The following is a 21,338-nucleotide window of genomic DNA, read 5'->3' as shown; positions in this document are numbered from 1 at the left end:
GAGTTGAATATCTTTTTTATTTTCCTTGTTCTTATCTCTTATTTCTATTTCCCATCTCATTTTAGAACTGCCTATGAAATCTTGTGGGTTAGATATCTAGCTCTTTAAAAACACCATACCTCTCAGCAAAAACAAATATTCTGAAATGCTAAGAATCGCATATTTTCTTTTCAGAAGGTTTTTCGAAGTTTGTGCTTGGCTTGTTAATGGCTTCTTGGCTTCTTCCATGCTCCTCTTTGTACTGCTTTTTATAATCTAAGGAAGAATGTTAATGCTATGTAACTGAATCAGTAGATTATCCAGATTGTGAGCTTTATAGTATGAAAGTAGAGGCATCTGTCATTTTTCATGTCATAGTGTAAGATGTGATAATGATTATTTTCTCCTTTCCTTTGCACTTACCAATCATAGGAACATTATGAAATAAACCATTGTTGCATGAACTTCCATTTATTTTTTGCATTGATGCTGTAGAACTGGCAAATGGAAACCCATCTTCTTTCCCCCCATAAACATGCTATATATTATTGTGTGCAGATCTGCATTAGACCAACCCATTTGGGGCATCCCGGTTTAGAGACAAAAAGTTAATCTTTCATAACAGATATAGTAGAACTCTTGTTATCTGAATCTAGATTCAGTTTTATCCCTTAAGTAGAGTAGCCATGTTCAAGAAAAAACTTCGTGAAACATTTTAAAGTTGCATTTCTCTTTATTATTCTTTATGGGTTTTTGCTTGTAAATTCCATTTGTTTATGGGCTGTGTGACTACACAGAACATTTTCAGTTGCCCAGAAATTTCTGCTTGCTGGAGTCAAGACTCCCCTCCCCCCCCTTATCTTTGCATCTCTCTGAACATTAGCCCTGTGGTTTTGGAAAGAGTGGTGCTACTCCTCTACTTGTGCTTCATGTTCAGACCCACTCCTGCCATCCCTTTCCTCTTTCCCATCCATTCATTTCCTCCTTGTAGCCCTTCTCCTCCTGCCCTCTTGTGTCTGGAAAGCAGATGTACATGATTCGAACTTAAGGTTGCAATGGGAAGGGGAACTGCAGCCTGCAATCACTTAGTGTAGCCTAAACCTAATTTATGCCAATGCATGGGTGTTTCATGCTGTGTTAGGGATCAATAATGCCTGTACAATAATTTTAACTTGACCACCATTCCAAGTATTGTGGGTATATTTGCCTCTTGGTCATGGGAGACTAATCAAATAATATTTTCCTAAGGCTTCTTCTCAAACATCCTGTTGCCCTGGGCTCCTGGAATAAATAATAAGAATGCATAATAAGAATATTTTCCGAAATGATGGGCCCAAATTAATTTACTGTGTTTCTGGATGTGCTTAATGAAATAAAACACTCTCGCAGCCGAATCTCAGGAGCTGCAGAAACAGTGACAACAGTCATTATCGTAATAGCACAAGGTACATCATTACACTAGCATTGTAGATCGAAATTTCGTGACAAACATGGGGGTCATGGTGCCACTGTAATATGGCCTGATTGAAGTTAAGGAAAATCCAGGACTTTATTAGGTCCTAGATTCAGTATTTTTCAATACATTCTCCTCTCAGAGTAAAAAGACTGTTTAGCACCTATTAAAGCATTTGTTTGTCTTTTAATCGCCATTGTATAATGACTCTTTGAGGTCCTGTTTCTGCAAAATAATGGCAAAGTCCCTGCATAGTGTATTTATTTTTTATGAGACAAAAAATATGGAAGGTAAAGAAGATACCTAACTGCCAGAACAAAGATAGACTATAGGATTCCCAGCACAATTCATTGAGCATTTACTTAGAAGTAAATTACTGGTTTCCATGTGATTTAAACCCAGTATGGTACCAACAGCAGCTATAGTAGTAGTAGTAGTAGTAGTAGTAGTAGTAGTAGTAATTAATGTCTTGAGCTCCCTGGAAGAAAGGAAGGGTAAGAATGTAGTAATTAAATGTAAGAATTAAACAGGACTTACAAGTAAACACCACTAAGATCAGGCTCTTAAGTCTCCTAATAATATCTCTACAATACTCCCTGATCCCTCTTAATGTACTCACTGGTACATTTTATTGAGTCCAGCACGATGTACCCATTCTGGGCTTTAGGATTCCAGTGTCACAATATATAGTTAACATCCCAGCCCAGGAGCAGCATTATGAGGGGGAAAGTAGTGTCTTAACTGCTTTTGAGATGTCTGCTAACCCCACAGTATGTTGGGTCTGTGGATGGCATACATTTTGCTTGTTTAATGCATAGTGTGTAAATCTTTAAAAAGCATTTTGCCAACTGTTCTGCTTTGCCTGTGTTTCAAGAGATACTTGCATGTTGATTGGTGAACAATAGGCCAAGCCCTTAAGATCAACTATAATTTCTTCCTTTTTTCTTCTTATCGGAACAGGAATTTCCTTTTTTTACTTTGACGGCCTTTCCTTCAGGCTTCCTTCTTCATGTAGGCGGTGTTGTCAGTGCTCGCTCAGTGAAGCTCCTGGATCGCATTCACAATCCTGGTATGTCACAGGAATAAATCTTGATATTTTGTTGTGACCTTGACACTCTGTATATCTATATATATTTATTGGAGGTAAGACCTTGCAAAATGTTTTGAAGTGAAATAAACAAAGCTTTGAAGTGAAATAAACAACAGCCTTCTTGTAAATGTTTTCAATGTCATCGAGCTATTTAATTATAATGCCAGTGATATATAACATCAGAATCAATGACAGAACTGAATTCTCAAATTGTAAATCTTACTAGGACTCTCAAGAGAAAGTGTTCAAGTGCAAACTTGGATGTTTTTCTGTTTCAGCTCTTTTTAAATGTTTGAAAGTTGGCTATTGAGGATTCTTCCAGAACCTAGGAAGGTTCTGTGATGAATCAAGGAAAACTGCATAAATTATCCTGAGATTTCCCTAGAATATTCTCTAAACATGAACAGAGTAAGATTTGAAAGTGAGGAATTGCATTTTTCAGCAAGTTAGAGGCAAGAGGTTAGAAATGGCCTTATTCAAACGGTGAGCTCCCAGCCTCTGGTCCGTTCCTCTTAAAACTAGAAAGCAAGTGTTTTTCCATTTAGCATTACCCATTTCCCAGTCTAATCTTTTTTTCCACTGGGCTTTAGTTAGGATAGGAAAGGGTGTAAGTTAGAGTTTGGTGGTGTCCCATTTACTCTAGACGAGCAGAGAAAGAGGAGCAAAAGAGGTTAGTGTTGGAAGTCCCAGAGGGAGTAATTCCCTAGACCAGGCGTAGTCAACCTTTTTATACCTAACGCCCATTAATGCATCTTTCTTGATGGTAAAATTTCCTTACCGCCCACCAGTGCTCGATGGAAGGAGGATTTAGCTTGCGCCGTGGAACCACCTACCACCCACCTAGAATCCTGAAATGCCCACTAGCGGGTGGTAGGGACCAGGTTGTCAACCCCTGCCCTAGACTCCTCCCTTAAGGAAACATTTCACCCTGCTTTTCCTTGGATAGATTCAAAGTGTGCTACTGGTGCTGGGAACTTAGTTGCCCTTTCCCCAATCAGGAACTTCAGCAGTCGCCTCAGTTAGGCCACACATATCAGTTTCTTTAGACTCACAGCATAGACTACAACCCTGCTTCAGTCTCCTGTTACACAGAGTAAGCTGTGGAGCCCTGTGGACTCGGGAAGGAGGGAAGGAATAAAGCCCTTGAGCTTAAGGTCCTAAAGGAAAAGGAGCAAGTGCCATTAATGCCACAAATCTAATTGTAAACATAAAAAATAAGAGTTATGTGGTGGGCACTAGGACACAACCAGATGAGATTGTATTCTTCCTGTTGCTTGAGGCAGGAAAACTCCGAAGGAAGTTCTCAGCCCTCTGGGAATGTCAGTTTGTTTTCCCACCTCAGTTGCAGCAGATCTATATTCACTTACTGCTCTTCTGGCCTTTGCTCCCAGTTCACCAAGTTGTCATTTTCACTGTTTTTGAGAATTCAGAGTGATTGCACTTAGTTACTGTGTTTCAATGTTTCAGTGTGTTGGGAATTTTATTTTCAGTCAGTTGTCAGTTAAATTACCTCATGTGGTGTGTCTCTTATTAACTGCCCTGTTACCTTTCCTATTTAATTGAGATCCTGTTTATTCAAATTAACTGAGTCTTTTAATTCATTCCTCTCATTTATTAATTCATTATTCCTCTCAATTTATTAATTGTGAAAATTGATTTTACTTGAATAATTATTTTGCTTGATTGAAGAAATTAACTGAACCCTTAAAAAAGCACAACCTCCCATTTATAATCCTTCTTGACTCCCCTATCTTGCTGCTTGGTAAAGGCTGTGAACAGTTCTAGGTAAAGGGACCCCAGACCGTTAGGTCCTGTCACGGACAACTCTGGGGTTGCGGCGCTCATCTCACTTTATTGGCCAAGGGAGCCGGCGTACAGCTTCTGGGTCATGTGGCCAGCATGACTAAGCCGCTTCTGGTGAACCAGAGCAGTGCACAGAAACACCGTTGCGGTACCTATTTATCTACTTGCACTTTGACGTGCTTTCAAACTGCTAGGTTGGCAGGAGCAGGGACCGAGCAACGGGAGCTCACCCAGTTGCAGGCATTCAAACCGCTGACCTTCTGATTGGCAAGCCCTAGTCTCTATGGTTTAGACCACAGTGCCACCTGTGTCCCTGCAGTTCTACTGACTGCTAAATACCTTGTGCTTTAAAGAAAGGTTCCTCTTCCTTTGTGCAGGGACTTTGTTGATAGAGGGCATAGTAGCACCAATAGCCCAATTCCTCTCAAGAAGCAAGGTGTTGGAGCCAAGTCAACAAGACATGCAAATAGATGTCTGCCACTTGAAGGTGAAACAGCACACCATGACCAATCCCGCAGTAGCAGTGGCAGCAGTGGGCAAGGAGATTCTACAGAACCTGATTGGCCAGCAGCGGGCAGAGGAGGTGGCCATCAGCTTCAGAGCTTGTGTACAGGCAAGCCAGATACAATGGTGAATGTCAACAAACACCAGTGAATCACAGAGATGAGAAACTTTCTGCAGATGATAGAGGATCTGGGTCAGCCCCAGATCAACAGGTCTTGTTGAATTCTGATAGCTCTTCAGGGTTTATGGCTATGGATTTTGAAGAACCCCCCTTGCCTGTAGCTCCAGTGTTTATGAGTGCTTCAGTGCAATTCAGTTGCTTTGTCTGTATAAACAAGAAGATATACTACTCCCTCTGCTCAGTGTATTGTACAGCAGCAAGCTGTTATTTTCTCCTAACACCTGTCACATTAAAACTAATACATGCTTAATGGCTGAGATTTCAGCAGAATTAGTCACAGCAAAACAGTATTCTACCACCACCCTTCCTAGACGAGTTGCAGCTTGCATTTTATCTGACATAGATTTCACTTCACCTAACTGTCACTGCAGACCCATTCCATAGGGGCTGTTGCCACTTCAGCGGCATTTTCCACTAACATGCCTTTCAGGAGGTTTGTGGGGCAGCCACTTGAGCTAGTCCAAGCTCAATTACTAGGAATTATAAGATTAAGATAAAGATTTCTGCAGAGGCTGCATTTGGGAGGTGAATACCTACCCATAGATGTTAGGGTTAGCTTTAGAGCATCCTGCTTTATGGTGTCTAGTGCCTACTAGAAAAGGGACTATTGGTTCTATATGAAAGGTTTTTTGAGTGGCCACTAGAACATCCACAATACATCCTAGACTGACTGACAAGCTTATAGTTAAGATTTGGTGTTAGGTGTGGACTGTCCATATAGTAACCTTGTGTCTTTATATGTTATATGTAGTTGTCTTAATTTTTGGCTGTGGTGTTTGTTAGTTGAATGGTTGGTCTTAGTATTAAGCAGTTTTTGCACTTGGCCAGAAGGTGAACTGACATTCTTACGGAAACTTCAAGGGAGGGATAAGAGATTGCTTTCTCTGGAGTGATAACATTTTCCTACCTTAAGCAACAGAAGGACCACAATCCCACTTGGTGGTATCCTAGTGCCCACTCAGAAACACCCTTCAAATCAGTCCCTTTTCTTCTAATTCCTCCTTATTCCTCTGTACTCTTCCTGCTCTAAGGAATTCTGGAGAAGACTGGATAGTTATGGGAAAGGCAAAGAGCCAATTAAGTATTCTTCATGTGGAACTTTTCCTAATATTAACTGTTCCACAGATCCTGTCCATATGATGAGGCCAACTCCAAAACCTTCATCCTCAATAAAGGGGGAACTCTAGTAGTGGGACAGCTCCTGTAAAACAGGGACTCTATTTAAGCTTATTAAAAGGGGGAACCTCTCCAGTTTCAATAGTACTGAATGCAAAAAAAGATAGTTGCTTTCCCTTAGAAGTACTTTGAGAGAATTATCACTTAAGGTAGTGGATGCACGGGCTCCTTTTACTTCCTAGCCTCTGGAAATAACCAAAGTATTTCCTGGTTCTACGCAATCATTTTTTCAAGTTTCATTTCCACCCTTCCTTGCCCAGGTTTTGGTCTGAATGGAAGACTCCATTAGCAGCAAAACCCAGAAACAAGTTGAGATATTGATTGTGTCCCCTTCCTAAGGACATCTCTAATCCTTTAATAGCCCCTAAAGTGGATGCTTCTGTCATTGACTTGTTTTCTATGACAGTTTGCATTGATTTGTAATTGATTTCCTAGCAAGGTAAATGTCAGAAAGGTAAATGTACCCCCAGAAGAAGCTTTATGTCATGACAGCTGCTCGTAAGGCATTGACTGCAGGAATCAGTTTGTTTCTGTGGGCTAATCAGCCAGCATCACTTCTGATAACCTGTTTTTTGATGGTCTTGGTAAGCTGTCCTTGGCATCCGCTTGGGAACAAATGCTATTCTGCATGCTTTCAGATTGTTTTGTGTGAAGCACAGTGGCTAATATGGTTGCTTGGCTTGGTCACCAGAAGGGCCCTCTGTTCATGTCCAAAGAGAGGAGAGTCTCATTCTTGGTAGATCTCCATTTTGATAACTTTCATCTCACCTAATCCATTTCCAACTAGGTATAGACATAGGTATAAATAGATGGTTCTTGTTTCTGTTTTTCTCCTTGATGAAGTCCTGTGTTTTGGTGTTGTAGACTGAGGACTGGGAGCCTTTTCTTTTGGGTAAGGTCATTTTCTATGTCTAACTTTTGGAAGAAGAGGACTTCCCACTTCAAAAAATTTCCTCTGTTCCTGTCCAGATTGGATATTGGTCAGATCAGACACAATCTCCCTTTTGCCTCTAACCAATAAAGATATGCCCATGTCCAAGCTCCTTAACAGATCTTGTGTGTATCTGTGGAGGTAATACCTAGTCAGCATGCAAAAGGGACAACTGCCTGTGGGGAATTCCCCTGTTTCTAGCAGTTCAAGTGGGCCCAGGTTGTGTGCATTGACCTGGCCCTGTTTGGAGAGTAGATGATTCATGCCTAATGTTGCACTTGTAGAGAGAGCCTTCTTATGCAGTTGAGACCCCATCGCTTCCAACATGCAATTAGTTCCAGCCAAGCTTTTTCTGCTGTGAAATTTTAAATGTTTTATACATTAGCCACAAAAGTTGAAATATAGCCATTTAAGTACTTTTCCCTTTTCATGTCTCAATACATTAATGAATCGTACATGAGAAAATCTCTGTGTAGCATGAAAAGAGAAAGGACAATTTCATTGGAACATTTTCCAATCTAATTTCCTGTTTAAAAAATACCATTTAAAAAATAAAAAGAAAAATGCTTCATAAGAAAACAAAGGAAAATCTAGAGGCAGGTGAGAGATGCTTGTGCTGATAAAATGCTAATATTGGCTATTCAAAAATAGTTTCTCACAGAACTGAAGCAACAATGTCCCACCATTTGCTGTCTTTCTTTAAAACGTTATGCTATCATTTCTGCTCAGATAATATTAACTGATAATTCAAGAGAGAAATACATAAACTGCCAGATGAATAAGTAGGGAAACATAGAAAAGGACTTTTGAAGCATGGTATTGGTAATTGCATTAATCTTTTTTTACTTGATAAATATAGCTAGAATAATACAGCATGATCCTTCCATCCTTCCTTTTCTATTTTCACTCTCTTATTAACTTTGCTGTCTGTGTCTTTCCAGTTCCTGTGGAGTGGTATTAATCAGTTGTGTTCTTGTTGGTGGTGTGCTGTTTTTTTTCTTTCTTGCTTTCACTATTCTGCTAAAACTGATCTACTAATTTGCTGTTTTGAACTCAGCCTTTGTCGGAATTATGGGTAACACAAGATCATACAAACTGCTAGACTGGAATAGTTTCAATTCAGGTATTTTATTAGTCATTCAGTACTACATACACTGACAGAAATTATGGCAGCTCAGTGAAGTCTTTTTAGAAAAATGGTAGCTTGTTACCAAGTTAATATTTCAAATTTTAATTATTTTTTATCTTGAAAATTTGCAAAAGAATTTTCAGTTTCAGAACGTTAAACCCTACTATTAAATTAAATCTGATTTAGTTCCTTGAGAGCCTCCCTCAGCCAACCCTTTGCACCCAGATAAATCTAATGAGGTCATGCTCCATGTTCTGTCATTTGTGGAAGGGTCTCTTCTGTGACATCTCCATTAGAATGCCCTTCCCTGAGAGACAATGTTAACCTTTTGAAAGCAACCTAGGATCTTTTTGTCCCAACAGGCATTTAAGGAACTGGGGAGAATGTGGGTAGTTCTTGCTTCTGTTTGGGGGATTTTGAGAGATTTTTCAAAATGTATCTGTAATGGTTGTAAGGGGTTACTTGTGTGTAAATTGCCTTCAGTTTAGTCAGTTTGTTTGCTCAACCATGTTTAGGGTTAGAGCTCGCCCTCCGTGACCTGTTAGTCACTTGCAGAATCCGTCAGTGGGCGTTTCTTGAACCACTTCCAGCATAAAAGCTGTTTGACCCCAAGTCTCCTCCTATGTTCCCTGCGCGGAACGCGTCTGCGCAAGTGAGGGGAAGGCAAGGGCGTGCCAGCGCTCTCTCCACTAGATTCGGGTGAAGGGTCTTGGAGCCCTGTCACCAATTCCTCCATCTCCCTCTCATCTCTATTGGTGTTACGCTGAATTCCTTCCCCCCTGCTGGTCCCCTCTCCGGCATCGCCCTGGAGCCCTGCCTCCGCCTCTCGCTCTGCTTGCTCTGATGTCAGTTCCCTGACAGTATCATATCATTTCCATGAGGATTTCTTTATTTTTAAATGAGCCAAAGTGCTGGGCAGCTGAAGAACAGAGTGGAAATATAGCAACTGCCAAATTACCAAACCAAATTCTTTTGACATAATGGAAAGCCCCTTCAATGCTGCTAAGTAACAACATTATATAAAAATTACCATTTCATAACATTTTCCATTGGAAAGCCTAGAGACTGGCAGCCACCAGAGTCACATCTGTAACCATGGTGTTATATTCTCTTGATTTTCTGTCTTATAGGGAGGGGTGGGCAGAAGGGCATCCATTGGAAATTGTATGCTTTCTTAAAAATCCATAAACACATATTTTTTAAAGAAACACTTTATGAAAATGTATAATGGAAATAAAAGAGAGGGATCAGATAGATCAGATAGATCAGGGCCTAGGAAGTGCTATGTTCAGAAGTCTGAATGGTGAAGAAATACTTCTAGTATACTGGTCTATACCTGAATAATGTAACTGAGTTTGAGGTTGGTAGGTCTTATGAAGACGAATACTGTTGCAAATGCTTTAGTTCCACAGTAATTTTGGAAGCACACACATGCAGCCCTTCCCATTTTGTAAGTGTGTGAATGGATGGATACAGGAATAAAAAGTTTGAATAACCTTTTGAATAACAAAAGTGTAATTAAAACCAGCTTCCAGTGACAAGGTTCAAAATACACACAAACACACCAAAATTGAATCAGCAAATCCATATCATATTGCCAATATGGTAACAGTGTGAATGAACCTATGAAATTTAAAATGTTATAATTATTATTTTTTACTAATAGTAATTTAATTGTGTTAAAATTATTTGATTTCATTCCCGTTTTATAAAATAACTTTACACTTAGTGGGCTGCCTATATTTAACTTCTGAACACTTCTGATCCTTGCTTATAAAAAAAGTCTAAGATGTCATCCTGTGCCCACTAACCTTGAGAGCAAACCCATTAAACACAAAAGTGACTTACTTCTAGGTAGGCATTTATACTATTGCACTATAAGTTAACCATACAATGAATTCTTAATGACTGCCCGGATTTCAGCTCCTATACAGCAAGCAACATGCCTAAGCATCTTTGCATTTGCTATTCGGCAGGGGCAGGCGGGTACTTTAACATCCACCCACACTTATCGTGTTATATGTAGTGTTTGCATAAAATAGCTTCTAATGAGTGCCTGATCTCAGATGAACCCATCATAGGAAATATGAGTCCTTGTTGCTAGAAAGTAAAGGACAAACTACAGAGATTTCAAGGATTAGAAATAGAAACAGGAAATAAATGTGAACTAAAGAGATTAAAGCAGCAACTATTCAGGATTCTGGGGATTCCTAAATCCTGATGTCCAAAAAAAGCACGCATTAGTCATAGGGTCACCTTCACTCATTAGCTGAATTCACTGAAAGCAAGAGCAATAATGTTGGCTCATCTCACAGAAATCGCTTAGAAGGTTGCCTACACATTTTGCTTTCTTACATTCTAGGAAGGTTAGAGACTTACTTTAAAAAAAATGAAAGCTCAGAGTCTGGATCCCCTGGTAGTATGAGCCAATTGCACAATTCTAATCTGGCCATGGCTGATGTCCTGAGCTTCCTGATCAGGGCTTGTTCTCTTCAGTTTATCTAGACTTTCAGGATATGTCAGTTGGCTCTCTGAATAATACTGATTTAGTAGTTGATAAATCTAGAATTCTAATATTTCTTATTGTTTTGATTAAATGAATAAGCAAGTAAAATATGTTTGAAAAGAAACCAATTTATTGTTTTCAGTTTATTCTTAATATTTATCCTATATGAGCTCTGTAAACTGCTTTAATCTCTTAAGAAGCCCCACAGGGGGCCACTGGTATGGAACTGGAGTAGGGTAGCTGAGTTTTGAAAGCAAACTTAGAAAGCTTGCTTAAAAGTGTAATTTAGATGGTAGATAGCCCAAGGTCTAATTGACCTTGGCAGCATTACAGAAATAACTTGGTGTAAACATTAACGGTCCTTGAACAATTTTTTCCAATCTATTAGACACCACAGAGTTTTTCACTGTGATGTTATCTTATTCTTCTGTCTCCGCATTTTATTTATTTTTTTCCAATGACTGTGTTAACTTTTGAGGAACAGTTTTTATCTCCAGATTATATTTCCCTTATATCCAGCTTTTAAATTGTAAGCATACACTGCCATTAAAAATCGTTTGGTCTTTGCATCATGCAACTAAAATTTAACTTTCCCTGTATGACGTTACTGTAGCTCTCATTTTCATTAGTAATCTTCTCCCCTTGGAAATTGATGTTCATTTGGGATGTAGTGTTGTGCGTTGTTCAGCGAGCCCTAAGCCTTGTTGCTGTCATGAAGCATCTGTCAGTAGCCACAAGATCATCAACTTCACTTTAATTGTGAGGTCACTTAATGTTGGCTGTTAAAGCGGTTACCCATGATTCATGGTGGCATATGTGTCTATTAAGTTTATGGTTTATCTAATACAGTGAGTTCATAGTGATTTCACTGAGTATCAGAAAGAGAAGCCCTTCAATCTGGAAGTACTATATAGAATTTTATTTTCTGGAAATGGATCAGGAACGAAAAATGCAAGGGAGGGAGTAAGAGCAGAGGGGCTATTTTTGAATGTTGAATGATATCATCTGATAAATTTATTTTTATCTGATTAAAATATTTTTTTGATGGAAACTCCCTTTAAAAAAAGTTGGCCTTGTTTCTTGGAGGATATATTTCCTTTTCAGGATCCTGAATACAGATTATATTGCCTAGTCTAGGTTTATGGTGTTGTTGGTAAAGCACTCAGATCTGAAGAGCTGTTGTATTATCACTCAGGTACATGGTAGTTGCTGATTTTCTCTTTTCTGGCTGTAACTCTGGCTGTCCCATCAAATGCCTGCAGGAGCAACTTTTTGTAATATGTGATGGACTTTAGTCAAAGGGAGGTATGGAGCAAGCTTTGGGGAGGTGAATGTGTGTCTGCATGGCCCCTTTGATTTCCTGACCTCCTGCTAATTAATATACATCAAGGACAATATGAGAGAGAGTGAATCACAAATCAGCTTTGACAGATTAATGGTTCTGAACCTTTTGTTCCCAAAATGTAGAATGGAAAAAACCATGACTTACCTTTAATTGGTTTTTTGGGACTCTAAACAAGAAATAAATTAACAGCACAAACTTATACAGGTTTACTCAGTTGCCCAGTTTGTGCAAGGACTTTTGTTGATGCAGTGGAACTTCCCCTTCCTCTTTTCACTCTGTGCAGCCCCCAAATCTGTTCTAGCAGTTCCTCCATCCCTCTGGACCAGATTTGGGTGCATGCAGGAGGAGAGGCGAGGGAGCAGAAGCTCCAACCTGTAAATCCATGTGTGAACAGGATGACTTCATTTTGTCAATCAACCCAACCCTAAGGCCCACCGAGTTCATAGAGTTAAGTGGGAATACAGTTTTAGCATGTGCATTTTTATATAATAGGTAAATAATAACTGACTCCTTCTTGTAACTGTCTTAATATTGTCTCATTCCAAAGAGTTTTCAGATGGTTTTATCTAGTTTTTTTCTGACTAGAAAGCATTCACATGTTGTTTTTAAAAAAATGTAATTCCCTCTTTCCCCAAGGCTTATGCATAGTTAGGGTTGCCACCAGAGTTCTGTGCAGGATATATGATTTGAGAATGTTACAGTTTCAGTTGTAATTTGAAACTGCTATGAACTTGTACATTTCATGGGCTATTTTCCAAATATTCTTACAGAAAATATAACTTATATTGATGGCTAGACTTCCAGAATGATAGTGTTACTCTTTCACAGAAAAACAAAACTTTGTGGCATCTTAAAAACCTGCAACTTTTATGGCATAAAAGTGCAACAGGAGCTGGCTTCTAGTCCACAAAAACTTATGGCATGATAGAATCATAGAATCTTAGAATTGGAAGAGACCACAAGGGCCATCGAGTCCAACCCCCTGCCAAGCAGGAAACACCATCAGAGCACTCCTGACATATGGTTGTCAAGCCTCTGCTTAAAGACCTCCAAAGAAGGAGAGACCACCACACTCCTTGGCAGCAAATTCCACTGTCGAACAGCTCTTACTGTCAGGAAGTTCTTCCTAATGTTTAGGTGGAATCTTCTTTCTTGTAGTTTGGAGCCATTGCTCCGTGTCCGCTTCTCTGGAGCAGCAGAAAACAACCTTTCTCCCTCCTCTATGTGACATCCTTTTATATATTTGAACATGGCTATCATATCACCCCTTAACCTCCTCTTCTCCAGGCTAAACATGCCCAGCTCCCTTAGCCGTTCCTCATAAGGCATCGTTTCCAGGCCTTTGACCATTTTGGTTGCCCTCCTCTGGACACGTTCCAGTTTGTCAGTGTCCTTCTTGAACTGTGGTGCCCAGAACTGGACACAGTACTCCAGGTGAGGTCTGACCAGAGCAGAATACAGTGGCCCTATTACTTCCCTTGATCTAGATGCTATACTCCTATTGATGCAGCCCAGAATTGCATTGGCTTTTTTAGCTGCCGCGTCACACTGTTGGCTCATGTCAAGTTTGTGGTCAACCAAGACTCCTAGATCCTTTTCACATGTACTGCTCTCAAGCCAGGTGTCACCCATCTTGTATTTGTGCCTCTCATTTTTTTTGCCCAAGTGCAATACTTTACATTTCTCCCTGTTAAAATTCATTTTGTTTGTTTTGGCCCAGTTCTCTAATCTGTCAAGGTCGTTTTGAAGTGTGATCCTGTCCTCTGGGGTGTTAGCCACCCCTCCCAGTTTGGTGTCATCTGCAAATTTGATCAGGATGCCCTTGAGTCCATCATCCAAGTCGGTGATAAAGATGTTGAATAAGACCGGGCCCAAGACAGAACCCTGTGGCACCCCACTAGTCACTCTTCTCCAGGATGAAGAGGAACCATTGATGAGCACCCTTTGGGTTCGGTCAGTCAGCCAGTTACAAATCCAGTGAGTGGTAGCATAGTCAAGACCGCATTTTACATGATAAATGTGTTGTTTTTAAGGTACCTCAAGATTCCTGGTTGATTGTGCTGGATATACACATCTTAGTAGCCTTTTGTTGGTTCATTTTAATACCATTGAGTTGCATCCAATAAACTTGTTCTGTTAGTGCAAAGACTTCCCCTTGTGCATCAGAACTTTCCCTTGCTCTCCTCTCCCGCTGTGATCCCCCCACCTCCCCCAAAACAGATCTGAGAGGGACCTCTGAGAGCAAGGGAATTTCTGTTGCACAAATGGAAGTCTTTAGTTTCTCTTCAGATTGCAGACATCTTTCACCCTTAAAAAAACCAGGTATATAGGGCCCACATACTTTATCTTTTATGCAATTAAATTTGTGAGTAATTGTTCTGTTAGTCTCTAAAATTATTCTAATGCATAAGAACCTTAAGAAAACTTTTGAAGCAGCCTCCTACAGAAGCTTCATATATACTTTATTGTAGATCTGTCTCTATGACCATAATGGCTGAACTGCAACATTTTTCAATGCTAAATGTCCCTGTGAATCTCTGCATTGTTGGCACAAGAAGAAGTAGATTGTTTTAAGATTGCTTACTGTAGCTTGCTTATTCCAGCTAATACTGGTAGTAGCAAGCCAGTAATATCTGATATAATGTTGAAGAACGTGCTGCTAGCAGGCTGCCTGACTGTTAGTGGGATTAATAACTTCATAATAGAGCAATTCATACTTGATTCTCATCCAGCTGAACACTTGCTTAACCTGGCTTATCATTCATCTCTTAACTTGGAACGTACAGCTGATGAGAATCAGTCAGCAGCCACCTTTTCGTTATGTAGGTCCCTTTGCTCTGTGCAGAATAGTATTTTGAAACAAGCAAAGCTTGAGAAACATTGGCAAGGGTTGTGTAATAGCCCTAGGTTAAAATGACCATGAGAGCTTTTCACTATATTCTTACTGGGCACATTGACCTCTTAGAAGCTTCTAAAGTCAGCCCTGCTGGCCACCAAAGACTAAATAGCAGAGCCATTAATTATATAGGGTTGTCTACCCCTGTGTGGACAGGAAACAGCACATTGAGGGGATGGGGGAACTACAAACTGTTCTAGGTATGATGCTCTAATGTAGGCATGATGGCCCACAGGTTGACTCAAAATAGTTTCTGTGTTTTAGTGTGATTGATTAAACCAGCTTGGCATCGGAGCTTCTCAACTTTATGGCCAAATGGGCTAATATAATGCATGTTCGTTTAATTGTATCACAGTCTCTTTCCTCTAGTAACAGGGTTGTAGCAGATATTTTCTGTGTATCCATGTGAGATACTGCTTTGGACATTTTCAGTGTTTGCCTGGAGATCCAGAGCTTAGATACTTTGCTATTCTTCAAGATACCAATCTTACCACTAGGTTTGAAATAGGCATGGAAAGTGTCGGGGCAAGTGATGCACACTAAAGTAAAATATCCCAATTTCACATAGATTCTAAGGAGGTCTGAACAGGTAATGAACACCAGAACATCACTGGGGCATGTGATGTGCTGCTGCGGTTTCGGAAATGCCTGTCATGGCCAGGCAATTCACCACAGTAGGGGATCTTTTGCAGAATCCTCCAACGCTATAAATAATAAAGGATGCGCGCGCGCACACACACACACACAGTAGGAAATTGCTATAAAGACTTATTTAGCGAGCTATGATAAAATGTAGTTCTAGTGCTATTATTATTGTTAATATACCCGACTACGACTACATTTTGTGGGTGCTATTCAACTAAGTTTTACATAGAATAGATGCATTGAAATGAATGGACTTGACTAAGGTAGACCCATTAATTTTAATAGGTATACTTTGAGTAAAAGGTATTGGAATAGCGTGCTGAGTTCTTATCCATCTATTCATTCTTCAAGGAAGCCTGATGTTTTATTGCTTTTTTATAATTATTATCATTAATTCTGTTGGAAGCCGCCCAGAGTGGCTGGGGAAACCCAGTCAGATGGGCGTGGCATTATTATTATTATTATTAATAATAATAATTTTATTCACCAGAAGGTCCCAGTGTAGGTTTCTGTATACAAAAATGAAAACAGTACCAACCCATAACACAATCTGTGTTTTCAAATGCAAACTGGAAGATAATGCATGTTGGATCATCTAGGCAGTACAGGGAACTAACAACTTACATGTGTTTAAATTGTGTACATTTAGCTTTATGCGCTTGCCCAAAATAAAAAAAAAAAAGTGGAAAGGCGGGCAGGTGCCTGGGAGAAAAAAGGCAGTCCCACCCACTATTGAACCCAATGTGTTTTGATTGTATATGATTCCTCTCTCTTTTTAAAAAAATCTCAGATGGTACTGTAAGAGATGATTATCCTTTTTCATAGAAACTTCCATTCAGAACTGTCAGTGCCACCAGCAGAATTTTTTTTAAAAATCCATTGAGTTTTAAGTATAGGCTAGGATCTTATTTGCTTTTCAGGGTTGATTCCTGAAAATAAATAAACAGGAGTAAGGAAGCATTTTGAGTACAACTGTCTTAGAAATACTTGGGGTTTGTGTTAATGCAATATTTCTCTCTTTACATTTTCAAGTTGGGGTACTCGGGTGGATTTACCCTTTCAATAGTCTTAATCATATCATACAGGCTGCAATTAAAGCATATTAATTAGTCCTGGTAAATTATTTGACTTATTTCTGACAGAACTTAATTTAAGGGCATGGAGCCAATGTGCAATTCTAAAATCATATCAGGAGAAGGCTCATTGGTGTATGCATGAGTACACCAACAGAAGTTGATATTGACTACAGCTAACTTGTTAGAAGCAACAATTTTTCAGCTGGAGTGTCCCATTACTGCTCTACTACTCATTATCCTCCAACACCGTATCTATTTGTAGGAACTAAAATATTGATTGAACCCTGCAAGATTCTTGTAATTCCAGTGAAAGAGTCAAATACAGCAGATCTTCTGCTCAAAAGTTTTTAGGGAATCCTTGCTAAACTTACTTGAATAGATTTTTGCTAGAAAAGCTTGTGATTGAGTGCTCTGTATGCTTGCCTTCTGCTTTCACCTAGACTCCAGGGCCATTACTTTCTGTAACCATTTCAGTGAGCTGCCATAGTTTTCAGTCTGTACTGTCACCTGATCCAAGCATGCGCCAAAATACCCACCGTTTCTGGCTCCTGTCTGCTGAATCTGCTTTGCAAACCCTTAGTTCTTTAAGCTTTTGCTTTAGCCCGGAACAAACAGGCGGCACCCTTCTGGAGTGTGCTGGACCCATGCCATCCTGCTCCCCCCCCCAACTCCTCTATTGTTTATGTAAATCCTTAGCTTTACGTAAATGTGTAAATGCTCTGATGGCATCCCCATGTGAAATTGTGTGGCTCGTGTAAAAAAAAAAAAATACATGTCAGAAAAAATAGAATGCTCCACATTGCACTGCATTCCAGTGTTTTGTATGAACTATTCTTGCCATGTTGTGGTGTATTGATTTTTATTTATTTATTAAAGTCATTTTTATCTTTTTACATGCAAGGTAAGTTTGCATATATTGTGTGTGAATATGCATTGCATTTTGTATATATACAAAGTTCTTTGGTTAATTTTAATAGAGGGGGAATTAAAATCCATTAAAACCTATGATGTTGTGGAAGAGAAATTCATTTCTTTTTTACCTTTTAAATTAAATTATGTATGAGAGAAGAAACTTTGTTTTAAAACTTTGTAGTTTGGCATGTGGTTTTCTGGATGCAGTGGAGCTGGTCCTGCTCCCATACACTACCTGTTAAGTGATCCTCGTAGTTCTTCTCTGCTAAAAGCTAGTTTGCTTTTGGGGGAAAAAACATTGGTTTGGCCATTTGTTATTAGATTCCACGTGGCAGTATACCACATGGTGTTTAACCATGATCTCACAATGTTCTTTGCATTTTTAGGTCTGGTTTTTAGCCATTGAGTGGTTTTAATTCAGTGACCTTTCAGTAACTGATGCTAGTCAAACATTTACAGTGAACAAGTGTTCACTATTGTGAAGACACTACAATCAAATAACACACATGAATGGAGCTCATCAGGATTTATTACTGTAAAGGTAGCAGGAGGAGGAGATAACTTGTTTTTAAACTCTGTGAGCTACAGAATCCCACTTGTTAGCAGAAAGAAACAGGATGAGTCTATGGATCTAGTCTAGGGATCCTTCAACAGTGTTTCTGCCTCTTTCTTTTGAGCATTTCTTTTTTTTACCACTCTGACCTTTTTTAATCATGTTTGCAATTTTCATATATTTGCTTGTGTTTTGATTTTTTTTTTGCTTACCTTGTTATCTTCCCCACCCTCCCTCTCTCTTGTCTCATCTTCTCTGACCTGCTTTTCTGAACTTTCATTCAAACTTAATTATTTAGAAGGTTAAGCAATACTATCAGTAACTACATATGTTATATATATGTTGAGACATGGTTCCAACACAAAAGAGGGATGACACTTAGATTTTTAGAGTAATTATCTTGTTTTCTTACCATGGATCATTGTATAACTTAAGGAAAGCTGTTTTTTCCCCTTTCCCTCTTTTAAATACCTTGTTTTTAGAAAGATATTTTCTCAGTTTCAAGGCAGCAGTCATATTTTTCATTCACTATATAAAAACCCCCAAACCAAACTTAATTATAATCTCTTCCAATATCTTGCAAGCCCAGAATATTTTGTCCTTTTTCCTCAGTACCCCTTTAAGGCATGCTTAAGGAACTATGAAATCTCAGTTTTATTACCAAAAAGCAGCTTCTCATGCTACTTTCTAAGAATGCTTTTGGGATTACCACAAGTTTCAAAAATGGCTAGTCAAGCAGTGCAGGGGGCTGCCATTGGAACAGCACTGAAAAAGCCCCAAGGAACTTGCTTCCCACTCCTCTGGACTGTTGCCTGGGTTCTCCACATACAGAATTTGAAGCTTGCAGTGTAAGGTTAGATGAACATTTTCCCCATCAGACTCCATTCGTGCCTAGAAAGGTATTTGAGTGAGCTATTCACTTTCCATTGTAGGAGTCTGACCTGGTTTAGTTTTTGTCCTAAAAAGACCCCATCCACTTGAATAACTGATCCTCAGGCTCTGATGTCTGGATAGAATCTAAAGTCTGCCCTTGACTGGAGAATAGGAAAGAAATGGAAACAGATGAATGCCAAAGAAGTGGGTGCACCTTGTAAATCTGTTTGCCTGCCTGTGATCCACTATGGCAGAAACTAATAGAATGCTAGGTTTAAGTATATGCTCCAAATTTCATTCTGGGAGATAAAAACAGGAGTTAGAGATATATGATTACTTCTACACTTTTTAGTAGCTGCTGGACTGATCTCACTATGCCGGCAAATGCATTTTTGCTTTACCAACACAATACCACAGAATGGCAGTGATGTAACACCAGTACTGTTAGAGATATTAACTGTAGGCATGTACACCAACGTGGGTGTTTAAGATGCAGATTAAATAGTTTAAAGAGTCATATCTTTAAACAGCGGACAACTATTTCTTCTGAAGCATCTAGCTTTTGGTTCCCACCTAGTCCTGGCTTCTTCTCAGGGTGGTAAGGGTTAAGCAGGTTGTTGTCTGGACCCAGGGATGGCCTTAACATTAGACAGAATGAGGCAGCCATCTTACAAAGTAGATGCTAATGAGCGGCAATGAGGTGCCACAGCTAAGAGTTACAGGATTCCTAAGTTGGCCGACTTCCCTCAGGTGTAATGGAGAATGCTGTTCTGCCTCCAGTGTTAAAGTAATATCCAGCTTCCATTCTGGTCAGCTTCTGTACATGGAGTGTATGGAGTACCATCTTGTCCTTTGCCTCAGGCAGCAAAATGTCTTGGGTCAGCCCTGTCTGAATGTAAACTACAGTTGTACCTTGGATCCCAAATGCCTTGCGAGTCGAACATTTGGCTCTTTAATGCCACAAACCTGGAAGTGAGTGTTCTGGTTTGCAAACGTTCTTTGGAACCCAAACATCTGACGCGGCTTCTGATTGGCTGCAGGAGCTTCCTGCAGCCAATTGGAAGCCGTGCCTTGGTTTCCAAACGTTTTGGAAGTCAAATGGACTTCTGGAACGGATTCCATTCGACTTCCAAGGTATGACTGTATCTTGATTCATTACTAGATATCCTTAAGCTCTTTAGAAGGCATGCCCATTTGAGTATTGACAAGCTTTATTCTCAAACTTTTACACTATGAACAAGGTCTACCTATTTTATCAAAATGATTCATTAGAGTCTTGGATAGTTAGGCCTTTTGAGAAGGCCTACACGTTACATGAGAACTGGCGAACCCCCCAAGTGTTCCTGCACTACAATTCTTATTCTCCATGACCATCAGTGGTGGTTGAAGGGCTGTGGGGAGCTGGAGTTCAGAAACACCTAGGGGACTGCATGTCTTACATGGTTAGCTGCTAGCTTTCCATTTTGTGGGAGGTCTCGATCCAAGCCCCACCACCATCACCCAAGATTTCACTCGAGCTGCCAGTTTTCCAACCCTAATTTATAGCAGTATGCTTTGTATTTTGAGTTTAGTCACTGCATGCTTTTTTAAAAAGGCAGGGCCAGCCACACTTAGAATAAATATGGCTGTATGATGATATGGTTGTCATTATGGAGTCAGTGAAACTCATAAATGCATTCATTTTATTTCTCTTTATGGTGACCTCTTCTGAAATTGTGTTATGGAAAGGGAGTCCCCAAAGCCCTCTCTCCTTTATAAGTAAGCTTTCACAGTACATAGTAAGTCATTTTTGTTTTGTTTTTTTTGTTTATTTGCTTGTGTGTGTGTGCTTGCTGCTGAATGCATTTCTTTCTTCTTAATTAGCAAGTCCTGCTCTTAAACACATTTTTCTTGAGAATTAAGATTGCTTTTGGATTTTTGGTTGTGTTGGGCTCCATAATAACCTCCACAAATATTTCTGCTGGTGCATGTGTAAGCCATTTGAAAAATAAATGAATTAAAGATTCTTGCTCTGAACACCCTGCTTGTGAGTAAGTTCTGTTTGCAGTCATTGGAACCCACTTCCAAGTAAATCTGTTTTAAGACCAGGGTGCAAAAACAAGGTTTGCCTTCAGTGCATCCTCACAAACGTGTCATTTATGGTTACAGTGTTAACAAAATTGTTCTTTAAAATGAATGTTATACCTTGAGTTTTTGATTCATTTAATAAATGCCATTTTATTTACTAGCGTAAGACAACATCTTTCCCTTTTTGGTTGCAGCAGCAATACGCTCTGTGTCTTATTT

General features: G+C 39.5%; 1 protein-coding gene across 32 annotated transcripts in view; it reads left to right on the top strand.

Annotated features, from left to right (window-relative positions):
- C2CD5 (C2 calcium dependent domain containing 5) overlaps positions 1-21,338 on the top strand; it is an 88,369-nt gene that overhangs the window by 26,924 nt on the left and 40,107 nt on the right. For 13 of the 32 annotated variants that reach the window (XM_081879662.1, XM_081879656.1, XM_081879634.1 and 10 more), the window contains 3 exons: positions 2,393-2,501; positions 8,175-8,240; positions 20,781-20,810. In XM_081879662.1, the coding sequence (XP_081735788.1) occupies positions 2,393-2,501; positions 8,175-8,240; positions 20,781-20,810 (205 nt within the window). The remainder of the gene's footprint in view (positions 1-2,392; positions 2,502-8,174; positions 8,241-20,780; positions 20,811-21,338) is intronic. The other 19 variants (XM_081879663.1, XM_081879635.1, XM_081879642.1 and 16 more) reach the window with 3 other exon arrangements.

This window comes from Podarcis erhardii (assembly GCF_964252035.2).
Source record: "Podarcis erhardii genome assembly, chromosome: 10".
Taxonomy (NCBI): Eukaryota; Metazoa; Chordata; class Lepidosauria; order Squamata; family Lacertidae; genus Podarcis; species Podarcis erhardii.
Note: the sequence above shows the minus strand (reverse complement) of the source record. Positions and strands in the feature narration are given on the sequence as shown.